Below are 20,749 nucleotides of genomic sequence, written 5' to 3'. Positions count from 1 at the left end.
AGGGGATTTGGCTGGTGGCCAGGAGAGCTTTCCGTTCCCAGAGCTGCGCTGAGCCCCTCTGAGGACATGGGGACCCCTCCCCCAGCATGACCTCTCCGCTCTGCCGCTCTGTGGTCCTGGAAAGCCTGGGATCTTGGGTGCACCTTTTCTAACCACCGCAGGGCCGGGGGACCGGTCACGGCCCAGACCTGTTACCACCACCCTCAACCCCAGACTAGGAGCCACGTCTGACCCCTGTGGTCACCCTTGTCTTCTGTGCTCGGGGAGGGGGCACAAGAGAGATTCACGCTTGGGCTTGAATGGTGGGTTTCCTAGAGGAAGCGAATGGAAGATACACCCAGGGGACTCGGAAGACAGGTGGGAGAGCCACCCGGGCGGCTTGGGAACCTGCGCAGAGCCCCCCAGGGGTGTTGGTGCCGCATCAGGTTTGAGATCTTGGGACTTGGGGACTCCAAGGGTGAGTAAGTGAGGCTCTTTCTCAGGAGGTGGGCAGCTCCTGGGGGAGCCTGGACCCCGCGCTGGGGCGTCTGAAGTGAAGGCTGCGACAGCTTGGGGAGGGGTGGGTAACCATTTATACTCCCCCATCCGACTGGGCACATAGGATGTGCTGAGCGGTCAGCTGGAGGTGGGGACGGCCTGGGCGCTGTTAGAAAAGTCTGTGAAGGAGGAGGTGGGGACAAAGACCAGGGGATGGGGGATGGGGGACGGGGGATGGGGGGCTTCCAGGGCCAAGGGGCCAAGTTGGTGGGGAGGGGTGGAAGGAGGACTACCCAGTGCTTCAGTGACCTGGAGCTGGGGGAGGGGCAGAGAGGGGATGGGGTGTGGGGGGTGGTTAAGGAGCAGAAGGCGGGGGGGGGAGCTTGAAGACATTACAGCAAAATAATATTGAAAACAAAACTTGGGAACACGCGCTGGCACAGAGAAGTTAAGCAGTTGGCCTGGGGCCACACAGCCTGCCAGGGTCGGGGTAGAGTCGCGAAGCCCTCGGCGAGGTGACAGACCAGATGTGAGCGCAGCTCGCTGGCTGGAGGCCCCCGGGCGCCGCTTTCTCTCAGCGGAGCCCCGCGTGGCGTCCCGGGCGCTTCCTGTCCCCGAGCCTGCGCCCGGCCTCCCGTGGCCTGGACCCCTGCCGGATCCAGCCCGGCCACGTCCTCCACGGAGCCTACCTGGATTACCTCCCTCGTTGGGCGCCCCCCCACCCCGGCCCTGGGGTAGCGTGGCCCCCCTCACCTAATCCCCGAGGATCCTGGGTGGGACATTTGGGACCTGGCGTCCCCTGTGACCCCAGCTCTTGCCTTGCGCCTTTGGTGCGGAAGGGAGCTGAGGGATTCGCGCCCCTGGCAGCCCAGGGAGTGGGCGGCACTTTCCATCCACACCACCCCCGTACCTGTTCCCCGCCACCTGCGCCCCCCACCCCTCTGTCGGTCCCTCCGGCCCTCGGCCCTCGTCGCTTTGGTCAGGCGTGTCCCGAACTCTTCTGCGCTCCACGCGCTCTTCTGGGGACGCGGGTGTGGCCCAGACGCACGCAGCGTTCCCGGGGCGCCGTCCGGAGCGCGGACCCGATCCCAAGCTGCCGGAGCCGGTAACTCCAGTGCCCGCTGCTGCCCGGGTCGGGGTCTTACCCTCCAACGCCCACGGCCTTGTGTGTGCCTGCGGTGGCTTCTGGCGTCAGGCGTCAGATTCTGGCCTGTATTTTTCCAGAAAAGTTTTCTCCTGCTCTGTCACGTAGGTATTTTTCTTCTCTGGTCCTGGGGCTTGCCCGTGTGCCCTTATGGCTTGTCTTCCCAGGAATCAACTTCAGCTCAACTCTTTCCCATTTCGTTTTGCGCACTTTCCCCAAATTTGTCTTCTGTGTCCTGGCTGGGTTTTCAATGACGGCTATTCTGAGGTTTTGAGATTCCTAAGGGGGCTTTTGCTTCTGTTAAGGTTTTCTTTCTCTCTTCCATCCCCTGTGTCCCAAGTGTTGGCGGATTTTAATTTTCTTTGTTTTTATCATTGATTTTTAAAGAAGACTTGATTTTTATTATTTTTTAGAAAGATTTTTATTTATTTATTTCACGGAGAGAGACAGCGAGAGCGGGAACACAAGCAGGGGGGTGGGAGAGGGAGAAGCAGGCTTCCCGCCGAGCAGGGAGCCCGATGCGGGACTCCGTCCCAGGACCCCGGGATCGTGACCTGAGCTGAAAGCGATCGCTGAATGACTGAGCCACCCAGGCGCCCCTCAAGAAGACCTAATTTTTAGAGCAGTTTGAGTTTCACAGCCAAATTACGAGGAAGGTACAGAGATTTCCCTGCCCCCGCACCCCGGCGGGCGTAGACTTCCCGCTTACCAAGATCTGCCATCGGGACACTGGTTTTGGTGGATGAGCCCACACGGGCACGGACACACCTGTATCACCGCAAGTCCACAGTCCGCATCAGGGCTCTGGCATGGTCGTGCGCTCCGTGGGCTCGGGCAAATATGTGCCGGCAGGTACACACCCACTCCCGTATCACACAGAGCAGCTTCATTGCCCTGAAACCCTCTGCCTAGTCCTCCCTCCCCTGCCCCGCAAGCCCTGGTAATCACGGGTCTTTGTACTGGGCTTGTCCTTTTGCCTTTTCAAGAACGTCACGTACCTGGAACTGTACAGCACGCAACCTTTCCAGACCGGCCTCTTTCACTCGGAAATAAGATGTAACGTTCCTCCAGGTCTTTTCGTGGCCTGATAGTTTTTGTGTTTTGCTGTGTGTGTGCGCGCACGCGCGTGTGGAATGCCGGATGATACTCTGTGGTCTGGGCATCACCGCGGCTCACCCTTGCCGGTCGTTCCAGTCTTGGGCAATTGTGAGTAAAACTGCTCCAAGCACCCAGATGCAGATTGTGTGTGAACAAGTTTTCAGCTCATTTGGGTAAATATATAGTAGGAGTGTGATTGCTAGATCGTATGGTAAGAAGTTTCATTTAATAAGAAACTGGCAAATGTCTTCCAAGTGGCCGCGCCACTCTGCGTGTCCACCGGCACCGAGCGCCTGTCCCCGTGGCTCATCCTTGCCGGTGCTGGATGTCACGGTCCCGGATTTCAGCTCTTCTGGTAGGTGTGTAGCGAGATGTCCTTGTGGTAACTGGTATTTCCCTGACGACATCGAATGTGGAACACCCTTTCATGCGCTTGTGTGTCGTCGGTGTATCTTCTCCAGTAGAGGTGCCTGTTGACAGCTTTGGGCCATTTTTTATTGTTTGTTTAAAATTGTTTTGTTCTGGGGCCCCTGGGTGGCTCCGTCGGTTAAGCGTCTACCTTCAGTTCAGGTCATGATTCCAGGGTCCTGGGATCGAATCCTGCGTCCGGCTCCATGCTCCGTGGGGAACCTGCTTCTCCCTCTGCCCTTCACCCAACCTGTGCACTCTCTCTCTCAGAAAAATACGTCAACAACATATATATGTTTTTTATCAGAGAGAGACCACAAGCAGGGGGAGCAGCAGAGGGAGAAGATTCCCCACTGAGCAAGGAGCCCGACGTAGGACTCGATCCCAGGACCCCGGGATCATGACCTGAGCCAAAGGCAGCGGCTTAACCCACTGAACCACACAGGTGTCCCATAAATGAAATCTTTAAAAAAAAAAAGTTGTGTTCTGTTGAATATTATTATTCAGTCTTAAGCGCTCTTTCTGTATTTTGGGTTGAACAGTCCTTTGGTGGATGCGTCTTTTGAAAGGATCTTCTCCCTGTGTCTTGCCTTCTTACTCCGATACGGTCTTTCACAGAAGTTTTAATACGAAGGCCTTACCAATTATTGCTTTCATGGATTGCGCCTTTGGTGTTGTGTCTAAAAGGTCATCGTCACACCCAAGGTCATCCAGATTTTCTACGTTATCTTCTAAGGGTTTGGTAGTTTGTGTTTTACATTTAGGTCTGGGATCCATTTGAGTCAACCTTCGTGAAGGTGTGGGGTCTGTGTGTGGATTCGCTGTTTGGCACATGGACATCTAGTCGTTCCAGCCATTTGTTGAAGACATGACGTTTGCTCCATCATTGTGCCTTTGCTCCTTTGTCAAAGATCAGCTGACCATACTTATGTGGGTCTTTCTTTCTTTAAGATTTTATTTATTTGTCAGAGAAAGAGAGAGAGCACAAGCAGAGGGAGCGGCAAAGGGGGAGGGAGAAGCAGGCTTCCCGCCGAGCAGAGCCCGATGCGGGGCTCGATCCCAGAACCCTGGGGTCATGACGCGAGCTGAAGACAGACGCTTAACGACTGAGCCACCCGGGCGCCCCTGTGGGTCTGTTTCTGTGTCCACTGACCTGTTTGTCAATTTTTCATGTGTACCCCAGTCCCGATCACTGTATCTCTTCAGTCAGCCTTGAAGCCGGGTCGTGCCCTCCAAGTCTGTTCTTCTCCTTCAATTTTGTGTTGGCATTTCTGGGTCTTTCGCGTCTTTGTCCGAACCTTAGAGTCTTTTGTCCATATCCACAGGACGGCTCGCCGCGGTTCTGACTGGGACCGCACGGGCTCTGTAGACCCAGCTGGGGAGAGCACACATCACGGTGATACTGAGTCTTCCTACTCGTGAGCACAGGGCATTTCTCCATTTATTTACTTTTTCTCTGAGTTTGGGTGGTTTTCCCCAGATAGAGCTTGTGAGGTTAGATTTCGGGGTTACTGTAATGGTATTGTGTCTTAAATTTCAAGTTCTAATTGTTCACTGCTGATACGTGGGAAAGCAAGTGGCTTTTGTGTATTAACTTTATATAACTTTATATCCTGCCACCTTGCTACAATTGCTTGTCAGTTCCAGGATGGTTCGTTGTTGTTTTGCTGGTTCTTTGGGGGTCTTCACACCGGTGATCATCTGCAAACTAAGCTATTGACGCGTGCGTGCCTTTAATTTCCCGTATATACACATTTTATCTCCTTTCTTATCTTATTGCATTGGCTAGTACAGTTGGCCCTTGAACAGCAGGTGTTTGAACCGAGCGGGTCCACTTCTCTGAGGACTCTTTTCGGATACCATGCAGTACCATAAGTGTGTTTTCCCTTCCTTATGATTTTCTTAATAACATTTTCTTTTTTCTAGTTTACCTTAAAAACGCAGAATATAATACATACAGCACACAAAATACGTGTCCACGGACTGTTTGTTATTGGGAAGGTTTCCCGACACTAGCAGGCTATTAGTAGTTAAGTTTTGGGGGAGTCAAAAATTATATGTGGGTTTTCGACCGTGCGAGGATTGTTGCCTCCAACCCCCGTGTTGCTCAAGGGTCAGCCGTACTCCCAGTATGAGGTTGGAAAGGAGTGGGGAAAGGCGTTCATTGCCAATTAGAAAAGGAATTTCCTCGGGTGTCCCCTCTGACCTCTTTCACCCCGGCGGCCTCTCTGGCCGCCTTACAGCCTTCAGACCTCTCCTGCGATGTCCCCTTCCCGGACCCGCTGCTCCTGACCGCTGTCTCCAAGCAAGGCTCGCTCAGACTTACTATTCTTCCTCCTGGCTTGACTCTTTTTCCTACGGCAGTTGCCGTCCGCGAACGCAGTAGACGTTTTCTTTATTGTGTCTGTGGTCTGCTCCCCCCACCCTTCCCCAGAACCTAAGTTCTCTGTGTGGGCAGATTCTGGTCTCTTTTGTTCACCGCTTTTCCCTCGGTGTCTAACACGCAGTAGGTGCTCAATAAAGTTGTTAAAATGGGTTAATAAATTATGGGTTTTTTTTTAAAGATTTTATTTATTTGACAGAGAGATCACAAGTAGGCAGAGAGGCAGACAGAGAGAGAGGGGGAAGCAGGTTCCCCGCTGAGCAGAGAGCCTGATGTGGGGCTCGATCCCAGGACCCTGGGATCATGACCTGAGCCGAAGGCAGAGGCTTTAACCCGCTGAGCCACCCAGGCGCCCCAATAAATTGTGGTTTATGTATAGTTCGGATCCCATGGGATTTCGCTTGGAACTTCTGCATCTTGAGCTCCACCGGCCTGCCGTTTGCGTTTCTCTTCTCTCCCTCTCTCTTTCGGAGAGCGCATTCCCCAACCCAGCACCAGTTCTTTTTTTGCTATGAAGCATCTGAGAGTGGAGAAAATCCCATGTGAATACATACTTGGGGAGGAGAGGGCAGTATGAGCTAAGGGCATCCGGAAGCTTCTGAGCAGGTATATGGCAGGAAGAAGTGTCCTCTGCCTCGTAGGCCCTTGTGCTCTGAGGACCAGCAGGACTTGGGCAGCCCACGTGTGACAGGTGACTTGGTGTCTACAACTATCGGGTGGCTATGCTGGCCAGCAGTGGCAGGACTGAATGTCCCTTCCAGCACGGTCATTTCTAGAATCTTCTCAGGGCCAGATGGTGGTGTTCATCTGGTCTTTCACTGGGGTCCTTCCTGCTGGCCTGTGTTCACGGTGAGCTATGACCTAAAGGTACAACTTGGGCCAGTCTCATGACTATTGTCTGGGCTGCCGGGTGGGTGTGCTGTCTTCCCACCGAATGTGAGTAAGCAAGGACAGAGAATCACGGCCCCAAATCCAGGCCCTGATCCCCGGAACCTGTGACTGTCACCTTACATGGCAAAAAGGACTTTGCAGATGTGATTGCATAAAGAATATTGACTGAGGGGCCCCTGGGGGGCTCAGTTGGCTAAGGGGCTGCTTTGGGCTCAGGTCATAATCCCAGGGTCCTCGGATCAAGCCCCCATCAGGCTCCCTGCTCGATAGGGAACCTGCTTCTCCCTCTCCATTGCTCTCTCAAATAAATAAAATCTTAAAAAAAAAAAAGAATATTGAAATGGGGAGATTATCCTGGTTAATGGAGGACGACAGTGCTCACAGGTGTCCTTTCAAGAGGGAGGCAAGGAGGGTCAGAGAGAGATGTGATAGTGGATGCAGAGGTGACAGACACAGGGAGGGAGGACTATGAAAGTGGCAAGCTGCTGGCATTGAAGGCGGAGGAAGGGGCCCTGAGCCAAGGAATCCAAGCAGGCTCTAGAGGTGGGAGAGGATGAGGCACTCAATTCTAAAGCCTCCAGGAGCCGGGCCTGCAGAAACCTTGGTTTTAGGACTTCTGACCCCAGAACGGTAAGATGGTACGTTGCCCCCGGTCCGTGGAGATCTGTTACCGCAGCCACCCAGCTCTCCTGCAGGGGGAGCGCCAGCCTCCCTCCCGGGGTGGGGACTCATCTTCAGACAGCCGGGCCCCAGGGAGGAGCCGGGCCTGCACGGCACCATCCGGCCTCTGGTCCATGCTCTCCCGGCAAGCCCCCGACCCCAACTTCCACACACAGGAACAGAAGTCACATAAGCCTCCCTCCTCCCCGTCATGGTGTCAGCCAGCCGGGGCTGGGTTTTCTGCTTCTGGCGACTCAGCGGAGTCCTGCCCCGCGACGTGGTCATGGGACACTGCCCTCCCCGGGGCGCCGAGCTCTCCTTCACCTCCTGGGAAGATGAGGCGGGACTAACACCCAAGCTCTGTTTGCAAAAGGGAGGGCAGCCAAATGGCCGAATGTTCTTTTCTCAAAGGTGCGAAGGCCCTGCCCGGTGTCTGGTATGTCCACGGGACTCCACGGGCGGCCCTCCCCTCCCCCTCCGGGTGCCGCCTCTGAAGCTCAGCGGGGAGGGAAGGAAGTGTGGAAGAGTGTGGAAGGGGGTTCCGTGAGGCCGCTGCAGCGGTGAGTCAGGAAGGGGCCAAGGGAGCAGAGACAGTGGCCTGGGCTCTTGAGCCGTCCCTGAGAATTGTCTCCGCCCGCCCAAGAGAACCAGGCAGAAGACAAGTCAGAACTAAAAAAAATATTTCATTTCATTCTGAATAAAAAACGGAACAGACAGAACTCTCGGGGATCCTGAAAACAATGTCGTCGCTACGGCAAAATTTCACAGAAATCATCGCACAGAGTGTGGAGACCGAGCCCAGGCCCCAACCAGCGGTGAAAGCCGCCTATCTGGGGAGGGGCACGGGGTGGGGGGGGTGGCCCCTGTGGGCCAGGCACAGGTGGTGGCTGTGCCCCTGGGATGAGCCCTGCCGGGTCCCCAGGGACCAGGCTCAGGGCCTGGCCTCCAGCTCCCACCACAGGGCTGCAGCCAGGGGCTGGGAGGGGTCGCCCTGTCCTCAAGGGCCCTCCGTGCGGGCGCCCTTCCGGCTGCGCGTGGCCCACATTCCCCGCTTGGAGTGGTAGTGGTGGTAGAAGTTCCTCAGTCGGAGCCGCTCCACCTCCAGCCCTGCCTGCAGGACCCTGGGGAGACGGGGGGTGTCAGGACCCTGGGGAGACGGGGGGTGTCAGGACCCTGGGGCGCCCTGGCAAAGCTGCCCCAAGCCTATAGGGTGTGTGTACTGGGGGGTGCTGGTGTCAGGACCTGGGCGGTAGGAGGTCACTGTGGCTGCTCTGATTCTTCTGGAACCTGGGGTGGGCAGGAAGGGCGTGGGCAGGGCCCTGGCCCAGGGGCTGGGTGTGTGAGGGACACCACTACTGTAGGGTTCTGGTGGGGGTGGGGACTCAGGGCCACAACAGAACTACAGAATCTGGGGACACGGTCTGTTCCAAGGCGGCCCCTGAGTCTGCAGACCCTGGAGGTAGGAAGGGGTTTTCGGGGCTGGGGGGATCGAAGAGTTTCTCCCCAGGCCCCCAGATCCTGGGAGACGAAGCAGGAGCCCAGAGACCCTGCCCACATGAAGGCCCCTCGGGCTTCCCCTTTCCACTCAGAGGAAGCTGTGGCCGTGTCCTCAGTCTAGCTGCGGGGTGGGGAGGCGGTCACCTGTCCAGGAGCTCCCAGTCCTCGCCCCCCCACTGGTCGCGGAACTCCTCGGTGTTCATGCCTCCGACGCGGTCGAAGTCTGACTTGTAGATCCCGAAGAGGCCGAAGCCATTCACCTCCCAGTAACCTGGGCAGGGAGACCCCAGGTCCTGGAAGCCTCCCTCCCCAACCTCAGGAGTGGGTCTGGTACAGGGTCCCATCCCCATACCCCAGAGGCCCACATCCCCTCTGTGGACGGGGTCATAATCCGGAGCCCTGCACAGGAGTGGGGTGCTGGAGGAGGTCCCGAGGGGAGGACACGATCCTGGAGGTGCTGGGGGGAGGACCTGAGGTTCTGGACACTACGAGGGTCACTGATGGGTCCCCGGGCCTACCTCAGGAGTTGGGAGAGGCCCCCAGGGGCCGAGATTCTACCCTGGCATTGGTGGGACTTCCAGTGTCACTGGGGTGGGGGCAGCAGGGCCTTACCGTGAGGGTCCCCCGGCGAGCTCCCGCAGCCCAGGCGCATGACCACAGGTGCGAAGGCCAGCTTGCCCTCCACGCAGTGTTTGCGGATGCCGTCCAGGATGTTGGGGGGGAAATGGATGTGCAGATCGCAGAGGAAAACGATGCTGCTGGCATCCTGGAGGTGGAGGTCACAGGGACATCTGAGTCCCCTCCCCTCCTCCCCTGGCTGAGCGCCTCCCTTGGCTCCGCCCACTCGGCTCTGCCCACCAGCCCGCGCACCTCCACGGCGTCCACGCCAGCTTGCAAGCCCGCGGAGCGCTCAAAGTTTCCAGTTCGCCTCAGGTACTGGTACCTGGGGGGTGAGGGAGAGCAGGGGCAGGGGTAGCAAAACCCACCTCCTGGAGGAGGCAAGATGCGCTCGGTCCTCCCCAGCAGGGGTGGAGGGCGGTTACCGGGGCAGCCGAGCTGCTCTCAAGGCCCGTTCCACATCCATGTCCTCGCTCTCAAAGTCCACCAGGATGACGCTGAAGTGGGAGTCCCCCGTGCGGGCGTGCAGCGCGGCCATGTCGGCCAGGAACTGTGCCACCCAGCGCGCCTGGTTCTTCACTGCGGGAAGATGGTGCCACCGAGTCCAGCCCAAGCTGACTTTACGGTCCCCCTCCGCGGCCGGTGGTGCTCCCTCACCTCGCCAGGAGGGCTCCTGGAACCCCACCCCGCGTCCCGGGTGCCTGGGCCCGCGGCACTCGCGCGCACCTGGCACGACGAAGTGTACCATCACGTCCTGGCGCCAGGCCAGGCGCAGCGGCCGGCAGAGCTCCGGGCGGCCGTCTGGGCGTGCGGAAGCGGCCGGCGCAGGCTCGGGACTCGCTCCGTCCCCGTCTGTGTCTCCCGCGCGGGCTCCCGGCAGCCGCAGGAAGACGTACTCGGACAGACGCCGCCGGCCGCCTCCGCGCTCTTGGAGCTCGAGCTCCAGGAGGAAGCGGCTTCCGCGCGCGGAGTCTCGGCGCTTCTCCACGTTCACGATGCGCAGAAGCGCGTAGCGCCTGGGAAGCGGGGTTGGGTCAGCACCCTCGGGCTCCGACCTTGCGTTCCTCCTCCTTCCCTGCCCCAGACCCAGAAACCGGGGAGCCGCGCAGCTGGGGCTGGGGTAGCTGCTGGGAATCCTCTTCCCTCCCAGGCTGCCACAGCCCCCTCACACCTCAGGGCCTGCTGGGGAGCTCCCAGAAGACGGGCCCACATCGTGTGCCTCTCCCTCCCTACAGTAGCACACATCGGGAGGCATCCCCAAGCGCAGGCCCGTCCTTGCCTCTTCTGTGGTCTTCCTGCCACCACTCACATCCAGTGATCTTTAGGACGTGCTCAGAAAACCTCGGGGCCACCCACCGTCCACAGAACGAGGCTCGGAGGTCTTAGAGCGGCACTCTAGGACCATAGGCAGATTCCATGGGGCCTTCAGTACCCCATTGCTGGGTAAACTGACTTCCTCTTCCTCCAGGGTCTTTGTTCTGGGGTATCCGGTCTGGCACGCTTGCCGCAACCCTCCCCAGCTCTAAGGCCCTGAGGGAAGGTACCCACCCCCCGCGCCCCTTCCCCCTGGTCTGGCCCTGCTGAGTATCTTTCCTCCTCCACTCTGCCTTCAAGCAGAGGCTTCTCCCCCTGGGAAAACAAGGTCCTACCCTTGCTAAGGTGGCTTCTTCCCTTCTGCCGCTTGTCCGCCCTTCGCAGGCAGCGCCCCTCCCCATGGGACCCCACCTGGGTGACCTCCAAGGGGTACATTCCCCTCCTGTCAACCCCTGCCATCCCCACTATGCTCCCCCAGTGTCAAGGACTTTCTGTCCCCAGTGCTCTGGGTCCACCTACACTCTCCGTCCTTGGGCCGTTCCTACCCTGCTCTCAGGAAGCTCAGAACCAAGGGCTCATGCTCGGCCACCTAGAATCAAACCCCTGCCCCCCCACGTGGCCCATCATGGCCCTGGACCTAGCCTGTCACTCACGGCCCCTGTGAGCTTCCCGTCCTGTCTGCTCCTCTCCAAGGCAGCGACAGGCCCGTCTTCAACCCAGACAGGTCAAACCCCCATCCTGCTCAAAACCGTATATCGAACGTAAGAAAAACGAGGGGGGGCAAGTTGCTCAAGGCCCACAACGGCTCCCTCTCCACCCTCTGCACAGCAGGCGCCTGGCTGCCTGTCCCAGTGCCTTTGCTACCACCGCTGTCTTTGCGGATTTTGCCCGTCCTTCAAGGCTCACACAACTCAGAACTCGCCAGTGCCTCCAATGGGGCCAAGCTGAGGCCTCCCACTTGCCACACCGCTACCTACGTGGGGGTGGAGACAGGCCTAGATTCCTGGGGCGTGGGGACGCCCAGAGTCAGCCATGGGGCAGGAGCCCTGTGCCCGCCTCTGGAGTCAGAGGAGGATCCCCTGGAAGACCCAGTAGCATCGTGCCGTGGGAGGAGGAGGGGTCCAGGGACCCTCGGCTTGACTTCTGGACGTGTCTCTATCTGGAGGAGAGACCTGGCTGGCTCAGATTCACTCTTGGGCTCAGGCCCACGGTGACAGGGTGGGGCCTGGAGGTGCAGGACACAGCCGCCAGCGCCCCACTGCCCTGCTGGCTGTGTGTGTGTGTGTGTGTGTGTGTGTGTGTGTTGGGGGCATCTGAGGCTTCTAACCCTGGACAGGGAACCTGGACAATGAGAAGCCCCGGAAGGCAGAGAGAGACAAGCAGAGAAGACTCTTCCCTAGGGGGTGTGTGTGCACTCCCAGGTCAGTACCCTGCGCCCTGGGGAAAGTCCGAAGGTCCCACAGAGGCCAGGGCCTCCCCCCCCCCACGGCGGCCCTCCCCCCGCACCGCCAGGGCCTCCCCCCCCACGGCGGCCCTCCCCCCCCAACGGCGGCCCTCCCCCCGCACCGCCAGGGCCTCCCCCCCCACGGCGGCCCTCCCCCCCCCACGGCGGCCCTCCCCCCGGGACGGCGGCCCTCCCCCCCCATGGCGGCCCTCCCCCCGCACCGCCAGGGCCTCCCCCCCCATGGCGGCCCTCCCCCCCCACGGCGGCCCTCCCCCCGCACCGCCAGGGCCTCCCCCACCACGGCGGCCCTCCCCCCCCCACGGCGGCCCTCCCCCCGCACCGCCAGGGCCTCCCCCCCACGGCGGCCCTCCCCCCGCACCGCCAGGACCTCCCCCCCACGGCGGCCCTCCCCCCGCACCGCCAGGGCCTCCCCCCCCATGGCGGCCCTCCCCCCCCACGGCGGCCCTCCCCCCGCACCGCCAGGGCCTCCCCCCCCACGGCGGCCCTCCCCCATACCCGCCGTGGCGCGCGTTGAGCCGCTCCATATACTGAGCCACCACGTCCACGGCCTCAGCCTCGGGCAGCTGCAGGTTCCCCGACACGTTGCAGCGCAGGTCGTTCCAGTCGGAGCGCAGCAGCTCGAAGTCCATCGCGCCCACGCTGAACGTGCGCTGCCAGTCGATGGCGTCCTCGCGCCAGCGGCCGCGGGGGGCCCCACCTGCCTCCTCGCTGTCCTCCTCGCCCTGGGCCCCATCTTCGTCTGCTTCCCCCTCCTCCCCCTCCTCCTCGTCCTGCCCAGGCACCTGTGGCCTGGACACCTGGGACAAGCTCAGGAAGGAGGTCACGGGCTGCGCTTCTGACGACAAGTTCGAGTCCGCGGTGGGTCCCGGGAGGCCCAGCATGCGCAGCTGGCCCTCCCGGCTCCCCTGGGTGGCCTGCGCCCGGGCAGGGGGCCTCAGCTCTGTGGCCGGGGAGCCACCGGTCCTGCGGCCTCGAGACCGGGGCGGGCGCGGAGGGGCCCGCAGCTGCACCCGCGGAAGTGGTCTGGGACGGAGGAAGACTCCGGGGAAAGGCGGCCAGGGCGGGCCGCGGGGGCTGAGAGGTGCCGGGGCCCGCGGGGGGGCCCGCAGTCTCGGCCGCACCCGTGTCACATACACCTTTGGGGGCGGCTGCTCGGCGGCTGCTCGCGGGCGCAGGGCGCGGCCCAAGAAGAGGGGCAGGGGGCGCGCGGCCCGGGCGGCCCAGCTCAGCGCCCGGGAGCGCCTGGGGGTTGGCGGGTCCCGGGTGCTGGGAGGCGCGGGCGCGGTAGGCTTGGGTCCCGGCGGTGCGGTGGGGGCCGCGGGGGAAGGGGATCGGCGGCCGCGCTGCAGGAGGGACGCCTCCGTAGGCTCCAGACTGTCCAGCAGCTCCCCCTCGTCCTCATCGTCCAGGAGGTCTGCGGGAAGCTCGGCTAAGCCGGCCACGCCCAGGTGGGCACGCGCCGGGGGCGTGGGGGGCACTCACCGTCCGGGCTGAGGAAGAGGAAGGCTCGGCGCTGCCTGTCCTCCTCTTCGTCCTCCTCCCCCTCCTCCCTGTCCATCTTCATGTACTTATAGAACCCAAACCTGGGATGGGGGTGGGGCGTCAGAGAGGACACCCCGCCCCCCGAAGAGGCCCCGCCCTCATCCCGGCCGGGGCGCCGCGAACCACCCCCCACCTCTCCAGGTACAGCGGCGACTCCCGGTAGAAGCATTTGTTTTCCGTCTCCATGTGAGTGAGGCGCGTGTGATCGTTGGGGTAGACGAAGGACAGGTACACCTGCGGGCGGGGCAGAGGGCTCAGGGGACCCTGGGAGGGAGGTCAGGCCTCAGGAGGGTCTTGGGGAGGGGCACTTACAAACTGCAGTCCCTGGTATCTGGCGATGGGGAAGTCCTTGACGACATACGTGGGGGCGTAGGCGCACGGCTCCAGCACATTCTCCAGACTCGAAGGCTCCACGCGAGGAGCTGTGGGAGGGGCGGTCACAGAGTGGCGGGCTGGGTGTCCCCGCCCCACCCCCCTCCGGGGTCCCCTCTCACTGAGGAAGAAGGTGTCTCGGGGGTCCGGGCGCAGCATGTCAGCTCTGGGCTCCTCCTGAGGCAGGCGCCCCCCCACATGGCTAGCCGGAGACTGGGGGACGTGGGCCACGTAGTCCATCTTCAGGGATGACTCATCTGTGGGCAGAGGGATGTGTGGGGTCCCCAGGAATACCCAGACACCGCTCCTCAACCCTCCCCACCCACATCCAAGCCCATCTCAAAGAGACCCCCCCATCAGGAGCCTACCCCTCGCCCCAGGGAGGTACTGGGCTCCGCACCTGTGTACAAGGAGATGTGAGCAGAGCCTATAACCTCAAACTTCAGGCCCGGCAAGAAGGCTCGCCACTGGGGGAGGAAGAGAGTGGTCAGGACCAAAGGGTGGGGTTGCGAGTGGACACAGCTGGAAGGGAAGGGTCTTCTCTGATGTGGGCGTGGGGAACTAGTGGGCAGCCCCTTCAAGGATACAGGGGACTTCTTGGTGGCAGGTAAGGACCCCCCCCCAGTGCTCCCTCCAGGCCTTGCCTGACACCCTAAGCACTCCCTTGCCTGCTGGTTAGGGCTTTCCTGCGGCCTGCGTCCCCGTCCTACAGCCACTGCCATCCTGGAGGTCACAGCCGACCTTCCAGGGGCCAGCACCCCTCGTCTCACCGGATCTCACCCTCCCTGTTTCCCCACTCCTGTGGCTGCTCCTTCACAGTCTCCTTTGCAGTCTCTGTCTCTCCTTCCCTCCTCTCAAGCTGGGGTGCCCAGGAGCTGTTCTAGGCCCTCTCCCCTTCCTAGCTCATTCTGGCACACCCTTGTCTTCCACAAGATCACCCTAAACCTGCATCTCCAGCCCGGACCCCCTGCCCACTGAGCTGGGAGGTGCCCGTCACATACACCAGACACCTGGGACATCCCACAGAACTGGGGCTGAGAACCCCCACCCCAACCTAATCTTCACGCCACACACCGCCAAGGCTCAGGCCCTCTGTCTTGGGCACCTGCCCCCTGCACCTGCCACTTCTTCCTTTCCCACCTCCCTGGTTCAGGGACCGCACATAAAAGACCCCTCCCCGCCAGGCTCTCTGCAACAGTGGCCACAGGGGTTTTCCTGAAATGCAAACTCCACTGCTTCTTTCCCGGGACAAAGCCAGAGCTGTCCAGTATTGGCACTGCAGGCCCTCGCTGGCCACTGGGCCCCTTGAAGTTCTAGAAGAACACTGGGTGTTCCCATTCCTCTGCTTTTCTTGGGATCTGGAATTCACCCAATGCGCCCGCATCCCAGAGTCTCTCCTCTAGGGCTTGTCCTCGGAATGCCTCATCTCTCCAGACTCTACTCGAGCGCGGTTGGTCCGGGAAGCCCCTCTGAGCAGACAAAGCTGGCCTTGGGCCCTGTCCCTGAGGGTCTGCTTTCCCACCTGGACAGGACCTCCCAGGGAGGGGGGGCAGGGTCCACACCATTGCCCTGAAGGGAGTGCTGGGAGCAGAGGGGCAGGGGAGGGAAGGTGGACCCTCTAGAAGCCCGCGGATGGCAGGCCGCACTCACGCCCACTTCCACGTGGTCTGAGCCTCGGTCGTCCTGCTTGTGCAGCAGCTCGAAGTAGTACCTCCGGGAGGCCATGAGCCTGGGGAAGCAAGGAATCAGGGGGACATGCCCCTGCCGCGGCCCTAGGGGCTCCAAACAGGGCATGCGGAGAAGATGGGGTGCTCAGGGGTCCCCCAGGCTGGTTTGACAGGTCGGCCCAAGTGCAGTGGCTCATGTGTGTGCAAATTTGTGCACACTCATGCAAACACACACTCCCAGTCACTCACCGCTTGGGCTTGGACACCTGGGAGCTGAACTTGGTGAATTCTCCAGGTGCTGTCCACTCTGAGCCGGTCTGGGAAGCAATACAGGAGGGAAGGAGGGGCCCCCTCCTCGGAGGCTTCAGCCTCATCCAGCCCCCGTCCCTTAAAAGCCGGAGGAGACAGGTTCCGGAGGCAGCAGGAGGCCCAGTGGAGACAGACGGGGGTGTGGGCGGAGGGGCCAGGGCAGGAGGGCTGTGGGGTTCAGGGTACCTTGCCCACAAAGGCCACCAGCTGGGCACTCGCCGGGCTCTCGTTTGGGCTCAGCCAGAACTCAGAGTTGTCGTCTGAAGCCACAGAGAACTGGACGTCTCCTAAGGCCACAGGACGGGGACTCAGGGCCGGTGTGGGGCCCCTTGGGATCTCCCCACCCCAGCACGACCCCAGCCTCGCACCGTCTCTTGCCGGGTGGATGAAGCCGAAAATCCGCAGCCCGTAGTTCTTCCACTTGGGGGACACGGCCAACTTCTTCACGGTGGTGCGCGTCTGGGGGGTGGCAGGCTGTGCCGTCAGAGCCTGGGGGCTGCCCCTTCCCGCCCTGGTGGCCGCCCTGCCCCTTAGAACTCACGTGAGGGAACAGCGGGAAGTGCAGGTTCCTCCTCAGGTGGCCCACGGCGCCGCCGCACCAGTCCTCAAACACGTGCAGGTTCACCTGCCCCTTGTACTGGGGGGCGGGAGGGGGCTTACCTTCCGCGAAGCCCACCCCAGCGCCCCCCCGAAGCCCACGGCAGGGAGGCCGAGCGGAGCTCACCTCGTCCCACCACGGAGGCGCCTGATGAGTGAGGTTCAGAGTGGGGGGCTTTCCAGCCCCCGCGGGAAACAGCGTGTTTGGGTCCCGGCCATCGGGCTACGGGACAGAAAAGGCACCGGGGTCAAAGCTGAGAAATGGGAGAGCAGGGAGGGGTCACACGACCACAGCCAGTGGGACACAAACTTCCCAAGGACTCCCCCGCACACATCCAGCCGTAACACCCCAAGTCACGGTGCCCCGGCCACACACAGCCACACGACCCTCCTCACACCTGCTGGGCAGACCTGGGCCAGCCCACACGGGTGCCACTTGCGACGCCACCCACCCCCAGCTGGAGCTCCGGGGGGGCTGCCTGTGTCTGGGCCGTGCCTAACCTGCGTCCTCCACGCACACAGCCACGGTGTCCCAGGCCCCGGCATGCGAGTGTGTGCTGCGCGCGCGTGTCCCTTCCCACAGCCCTGCTCACCACCTGTGCCTCCTCCCGGCTCTCACTGGAGTCCTCCGCCCTCTGCGTGGACAGTGTGGCGCGGACGCCCCTGCCCTCGGTGACGCCGCTCAGCTTCTCCCCGTCTGTGGGGGGCACGTGGGGCATGAGTGGGACCTGGGCTCACTCCACGGCACAGCCCCTGCTGCGGGGCGTCAGCTGGGGGCAGCGGGGTCTCCTGCTCCCTCGTGGTACCCGACACCCCACTTACAGCGCGGAGGCCAGGCCCTTCTCCCACATCCCACCTAGGGGGCAGGCAGCCCCTCTCCAGGCCTCTGCCTGGCTTCTCCGAGGTCCCTGACCAGGGAGCAGAGTTGTGTGAGACCCGGGGCAGGGGCTCTGCCGGCAGGAAGGCCCCGGGAAGTGCCCTCAGCACTTGTACTGCGTGTTCTGTGTCTCCCTCCCTTATCAAACCCTGCTAGGGGCTGGTGCTAGAACTTGTTACTGGAAAAGCTGGGGCTTTGTCTTAACCCTACACCAGCCCCAGCCCATGGCACATGTGCCACCTGCTGCCCTTGGGGTGCGGGTCCAGGACCGGAGAAACCCCAGCACCAGCCTGTACGCATGAGGGACAGACACGCTGGTTGGGCTGCTGGAGGACCTGGGGCCAACGTGGCTCTGGAGAGAGGCTGTACCCCTGAGGAACTGTTCCTGGATCTGTCTCGGGTCCTCTCTAGAGCTTAGCACCCCTATACGCATCCCCTAGCCTGGGGCACTGCCCGGCCCCTGACTCCCTGAAATTCCCAGACTTCTTGCCCAAACTGTGGACCTGAACGTCCCCCTGTTCCCTGGAGGTGGGGGGGGCAGTGGGCACCCCCCGGGACCTGAGGCTCTGGGAGGCTTTATTGCAACCCACTTCGGCTCCTCCTGGTACTTCCACTCAGGGGTCCCCAATCCAGGAGCCCTGCCTCTGCTCTAGAGCAAGCCTGGGTTTTGACATCCATGCTTATCCTTCAATCCAGACCCGAGGAGCCAGATTCCTGTGTGGACACAACTGGCCTGAGCCCCTTCTGCTGGACAGGGGAGCTGTCCTTGGTCTCCTGCCTGTAGGACTCCTGTGGTACCTGCCCATCTGCTCCTTCTTCGGGCTTCCTCCCTCAGTGCCCTCTGTCCAGCTGGGAGATGAGCCCCTAAGAGGCTCCCAGTCAAATCCCCATAGCCTGGCCCCGATACTCCCTGCCCACCAAACTAAGGCCATGGGGACAAGGAGCTTTCTGTGCTGGGGTCCCAGGCCAGGCTGCCACCACTGTCCTGCAGGGGCTGAGCCCCAGCACAGTGAGGTCCACAGAGGCCTCCTGCCACACGGGTATCCTGCAGGATCCCAGGAAAGTAGCCCCCCGCTCCACTCGAATGCTGCCTCCCCAGTTGTAAGGGAAGACAGCCCTGACCCAACACTCAGAAAGGCCTCAGGCATGTCCAGATGGCCAGCTTCTCACAAGCCCTACCACGGGGGGGGGGGGGGCAGGTGGCTGGACCAAAGGTGGGGCTGGGTCTCGAGCCAAGACCCGTGAGCTGGGGCTGTCCCTGGAAGGTGCCTCCTGAGAGTCAGACCTTCCAGGACCCTGAACAGCTCCCGCTCACCCGGGAGTAGGAGAGCGGTCTGGCTAGTGACCCAGCTTCTCTGCTGGTAAGACTGAGAGCAGAGAGGGACTCAGAAATGGGGTTCCCACACCTCCACCCCCTCCCAGTTGCTGAGCTAGACTTCCTGGCTGCTCAGGAGGGAGGACTGTGGTTGCCTGGGAAGCCACAGAGGCGGCTCGGGAAGGGGGTCTGGTTTTGTTCTGTGTCACTGGGTCACGCACTGGGTCCTGCCTTGTTTGCTGCTAGTGGGGGGAGGAGGGCTTCTTTTAGGGACTGAGTAGTGCTGGGGGCCTCGCCGGAGTGTGGTGGCTGTGAAGTGTGTAGACTCTGGCGGGGGAGGAGGGGTTGGGACAAGCTCCAGACCCCTGGCCTGGGACATCTGTGGAATCCGGTGTCCAGGCACACAGAGGGGAGGCAGAGGGCTCTGGCAACCGGGAGACGGGAGTGGGAATGAACAGGGAGGCGTGGACCCCTCAGTTAGTGGCCCTGGGTGTTGTGAGCCAAAATCATTGTTCTGAATCTTAAGGGAGCAAGAGTCTCTTCCCACCTCCCACCCTAAGGACCCCAGCTCCCTGCTTCCTTAAGAAGGGTCAGGGGGCACAGGGGCTTCTGCTCCCGCCTTAGCTAGGATGGGTGTGGGGGGGTTACTCCCGCCCTGAGGTGTTGCCCTCTCTCCCATGCCCACGCCCCTTCCCCAGGTTCCAGGCTTTCTGCTTTTCCCCTTCCCACCAGGTTCTCATAGTTTTGTTTCTCCTGCCCGGAGCGCTCTTCCTCTAGACGGGTTCAGCAGCCACCACCTTCAAGAGCCTGTCCAGATCCCCTTAGCTGAATGGGCAGGGCCTCCTCCCCTGGCTCCTTCCCACAACAGTCAGCAAGACTGATTTGCTTTGGGGGTTCGCTGTCCTCACTGGAGTGTGAGCTGGAAGAAGCGGGGGGTTCACTCCAGGCGGTTCAGGGGTCCCCAGGCTGGATCCCCATCACCCCCCAACCCAACGGCCCCTCAGACTGTCGTTACGGGTTTACCCAGGGCACCTGCTCCAGGAGGCGCCAGCCGGCTCCCTCCAAACCCTTCCCCCAACACCCCCCCGCCCCCGGTCGGGACGCTGGATCTGCGTCTCCCCTCGCCCCCCGCGGACGGGTGATCAGGCTCTGGGGAGGAGCCAGGTGTGGAGGTGCAGGGCCTTCCGGGGAGTCCCGGCGCGCAGGGCCTGGGGGCCGCGCCTCCAAGACCCACCGTAAACCCCGTCACTACCGCCTCCAGGTCGGATCCCGGAGTCCGCCCGGGCTTGGGGACGCTCCCCGGGAGGGTCGCGCACGTCACTGCTGACGTCACTGGGCTCCGGGCCGGGCCGAACCGCGCCCCCCGCCCCAATATCGCCGAGCCGGGTAGGGCGACCGGGGGCCCCGGGCGCGGCGAGAAGGCCCGGACCCCGCGCGGCTCGAGGCCCTCGCCGCCCCCGCCCCCGCCCCCGCCCCCGGGACGCGCGCCCGCGCCCGTACCTCGCCCGTAGCCCAGCCGCTGGCGCAGCGCGCGGCCCTGGCGCCCCAGGCTCAGGTGCACGTAGGTGAGCCACGCGGCGCAGGTCAGCAGCAGCAGCAGCAGCAGCAGCTTGATCTGCTTGCGGACCTTCTTCACCGGGAACCGCGGCATCGCGGCCCGCCCCGCCCCGCTCGGGCCCCGCTCAGCGGCGGCGCTGCGGCCCCCGGCTCCCGCGCGCCCCGCGCCGCAGCTCCCGGCCCCGCATGGCCCTTTGTCCGCCGCCCGCGGCCGCACGGTGCGGCCGCGACCCCGGGCTGCCCTCGGCCGCGGGCCGGGGTGGGCGGAGGAGCGGCTCCCGGCGGTGCCCCCCGCCCGGCCCCGCCCGGCCGCTCCGGCTCCTCGCTCCTGGGGGCCGCGGCGGGACCGAGCAGCATCCACGCTGCGGTGCTACCCACCGTGAAACGGGCCCGGCGGCCGCGCGGCGCGAGCCAACCGGGGCCCGGCCAGCCCGCGGGGAGCCAATCGGCGGCGCGGGAGGCGGGGCCGGCGGGGTAGGGTGTGCCCGCCCGTCTCCACGCCACGCGCGCGCATCCACCTGGGCGCGCCGGCCGCGCGGCTCGCGGGCGCGGGGACCG

The 20,749-nt window shown here is 62.5% G+C and overlaps 1 protein-coding gene across 1 annotated transcript; it reads right to left on the bottom strand.

Annotated features, from left to right (window-relative positions):
• Window positions 1-7,725: 7,725 nt before the first annotated feature.
• On the bottom strand, window positions 7,726-20,300 carry B4GALNT4 (beta-1,4-N-acetyl-galactosaminyltransferase 4). Its single transcript, XM_080816865.1, has 20 exons — window positions 20,135-20,300; window positions 17,036-17,139; window positions 16,570-16,665; window positions 16,387-16,482; window positions 16,214-16,304; window positions 16,032-16,132; window positions 15,786-15,853; window positions 15,520-15,598; window positions 14,270-14,336; window positions 13,992-14,126; window positions 13,810-13,919; window positions 13,631-13,731; window positions 13,438-13,538; window positions 12,451-13,369; window positions 9,903-10,192; window positions 9,602-9,755; window positions 9,429-9,501; window positions 9,171-9,324; window positions 8,703-8,829; window positions 7,726-8,182 (listed from the first exon to the last, which is right to left on the bottom strand). The coding sequence occupies exons 1-20, from the start codon at window positions 20,283-20,285 to the stop codon at window positions 8,059-8,061; spliced, it is 3,141 nt and encodes a 1,046-aa protein (XP_080672991.1). The 5' UTR covers window positions 20,286-20,300; the 3' UTR covers window positions 7,726-8,058.
• Window positions 20,301-20,749: the final 449 nt, after the last annotated feature.

The sequence above is a fragment of the Martes martes genome (assembly GCF_963455335.1).
Source record: "Martes martes genome assembly, chromosome: 10".
In the NCBI taxonomy this organism is placed as follows: domain Eukaryota; kingdom Metazoa; phylum Chordata; class Mammalia; order Carnivora; family Mustelidae; genus Martes; species Martes martes.
This window is presented reverse-complemented; position numbering and strand designations above follow the sequence as displayed.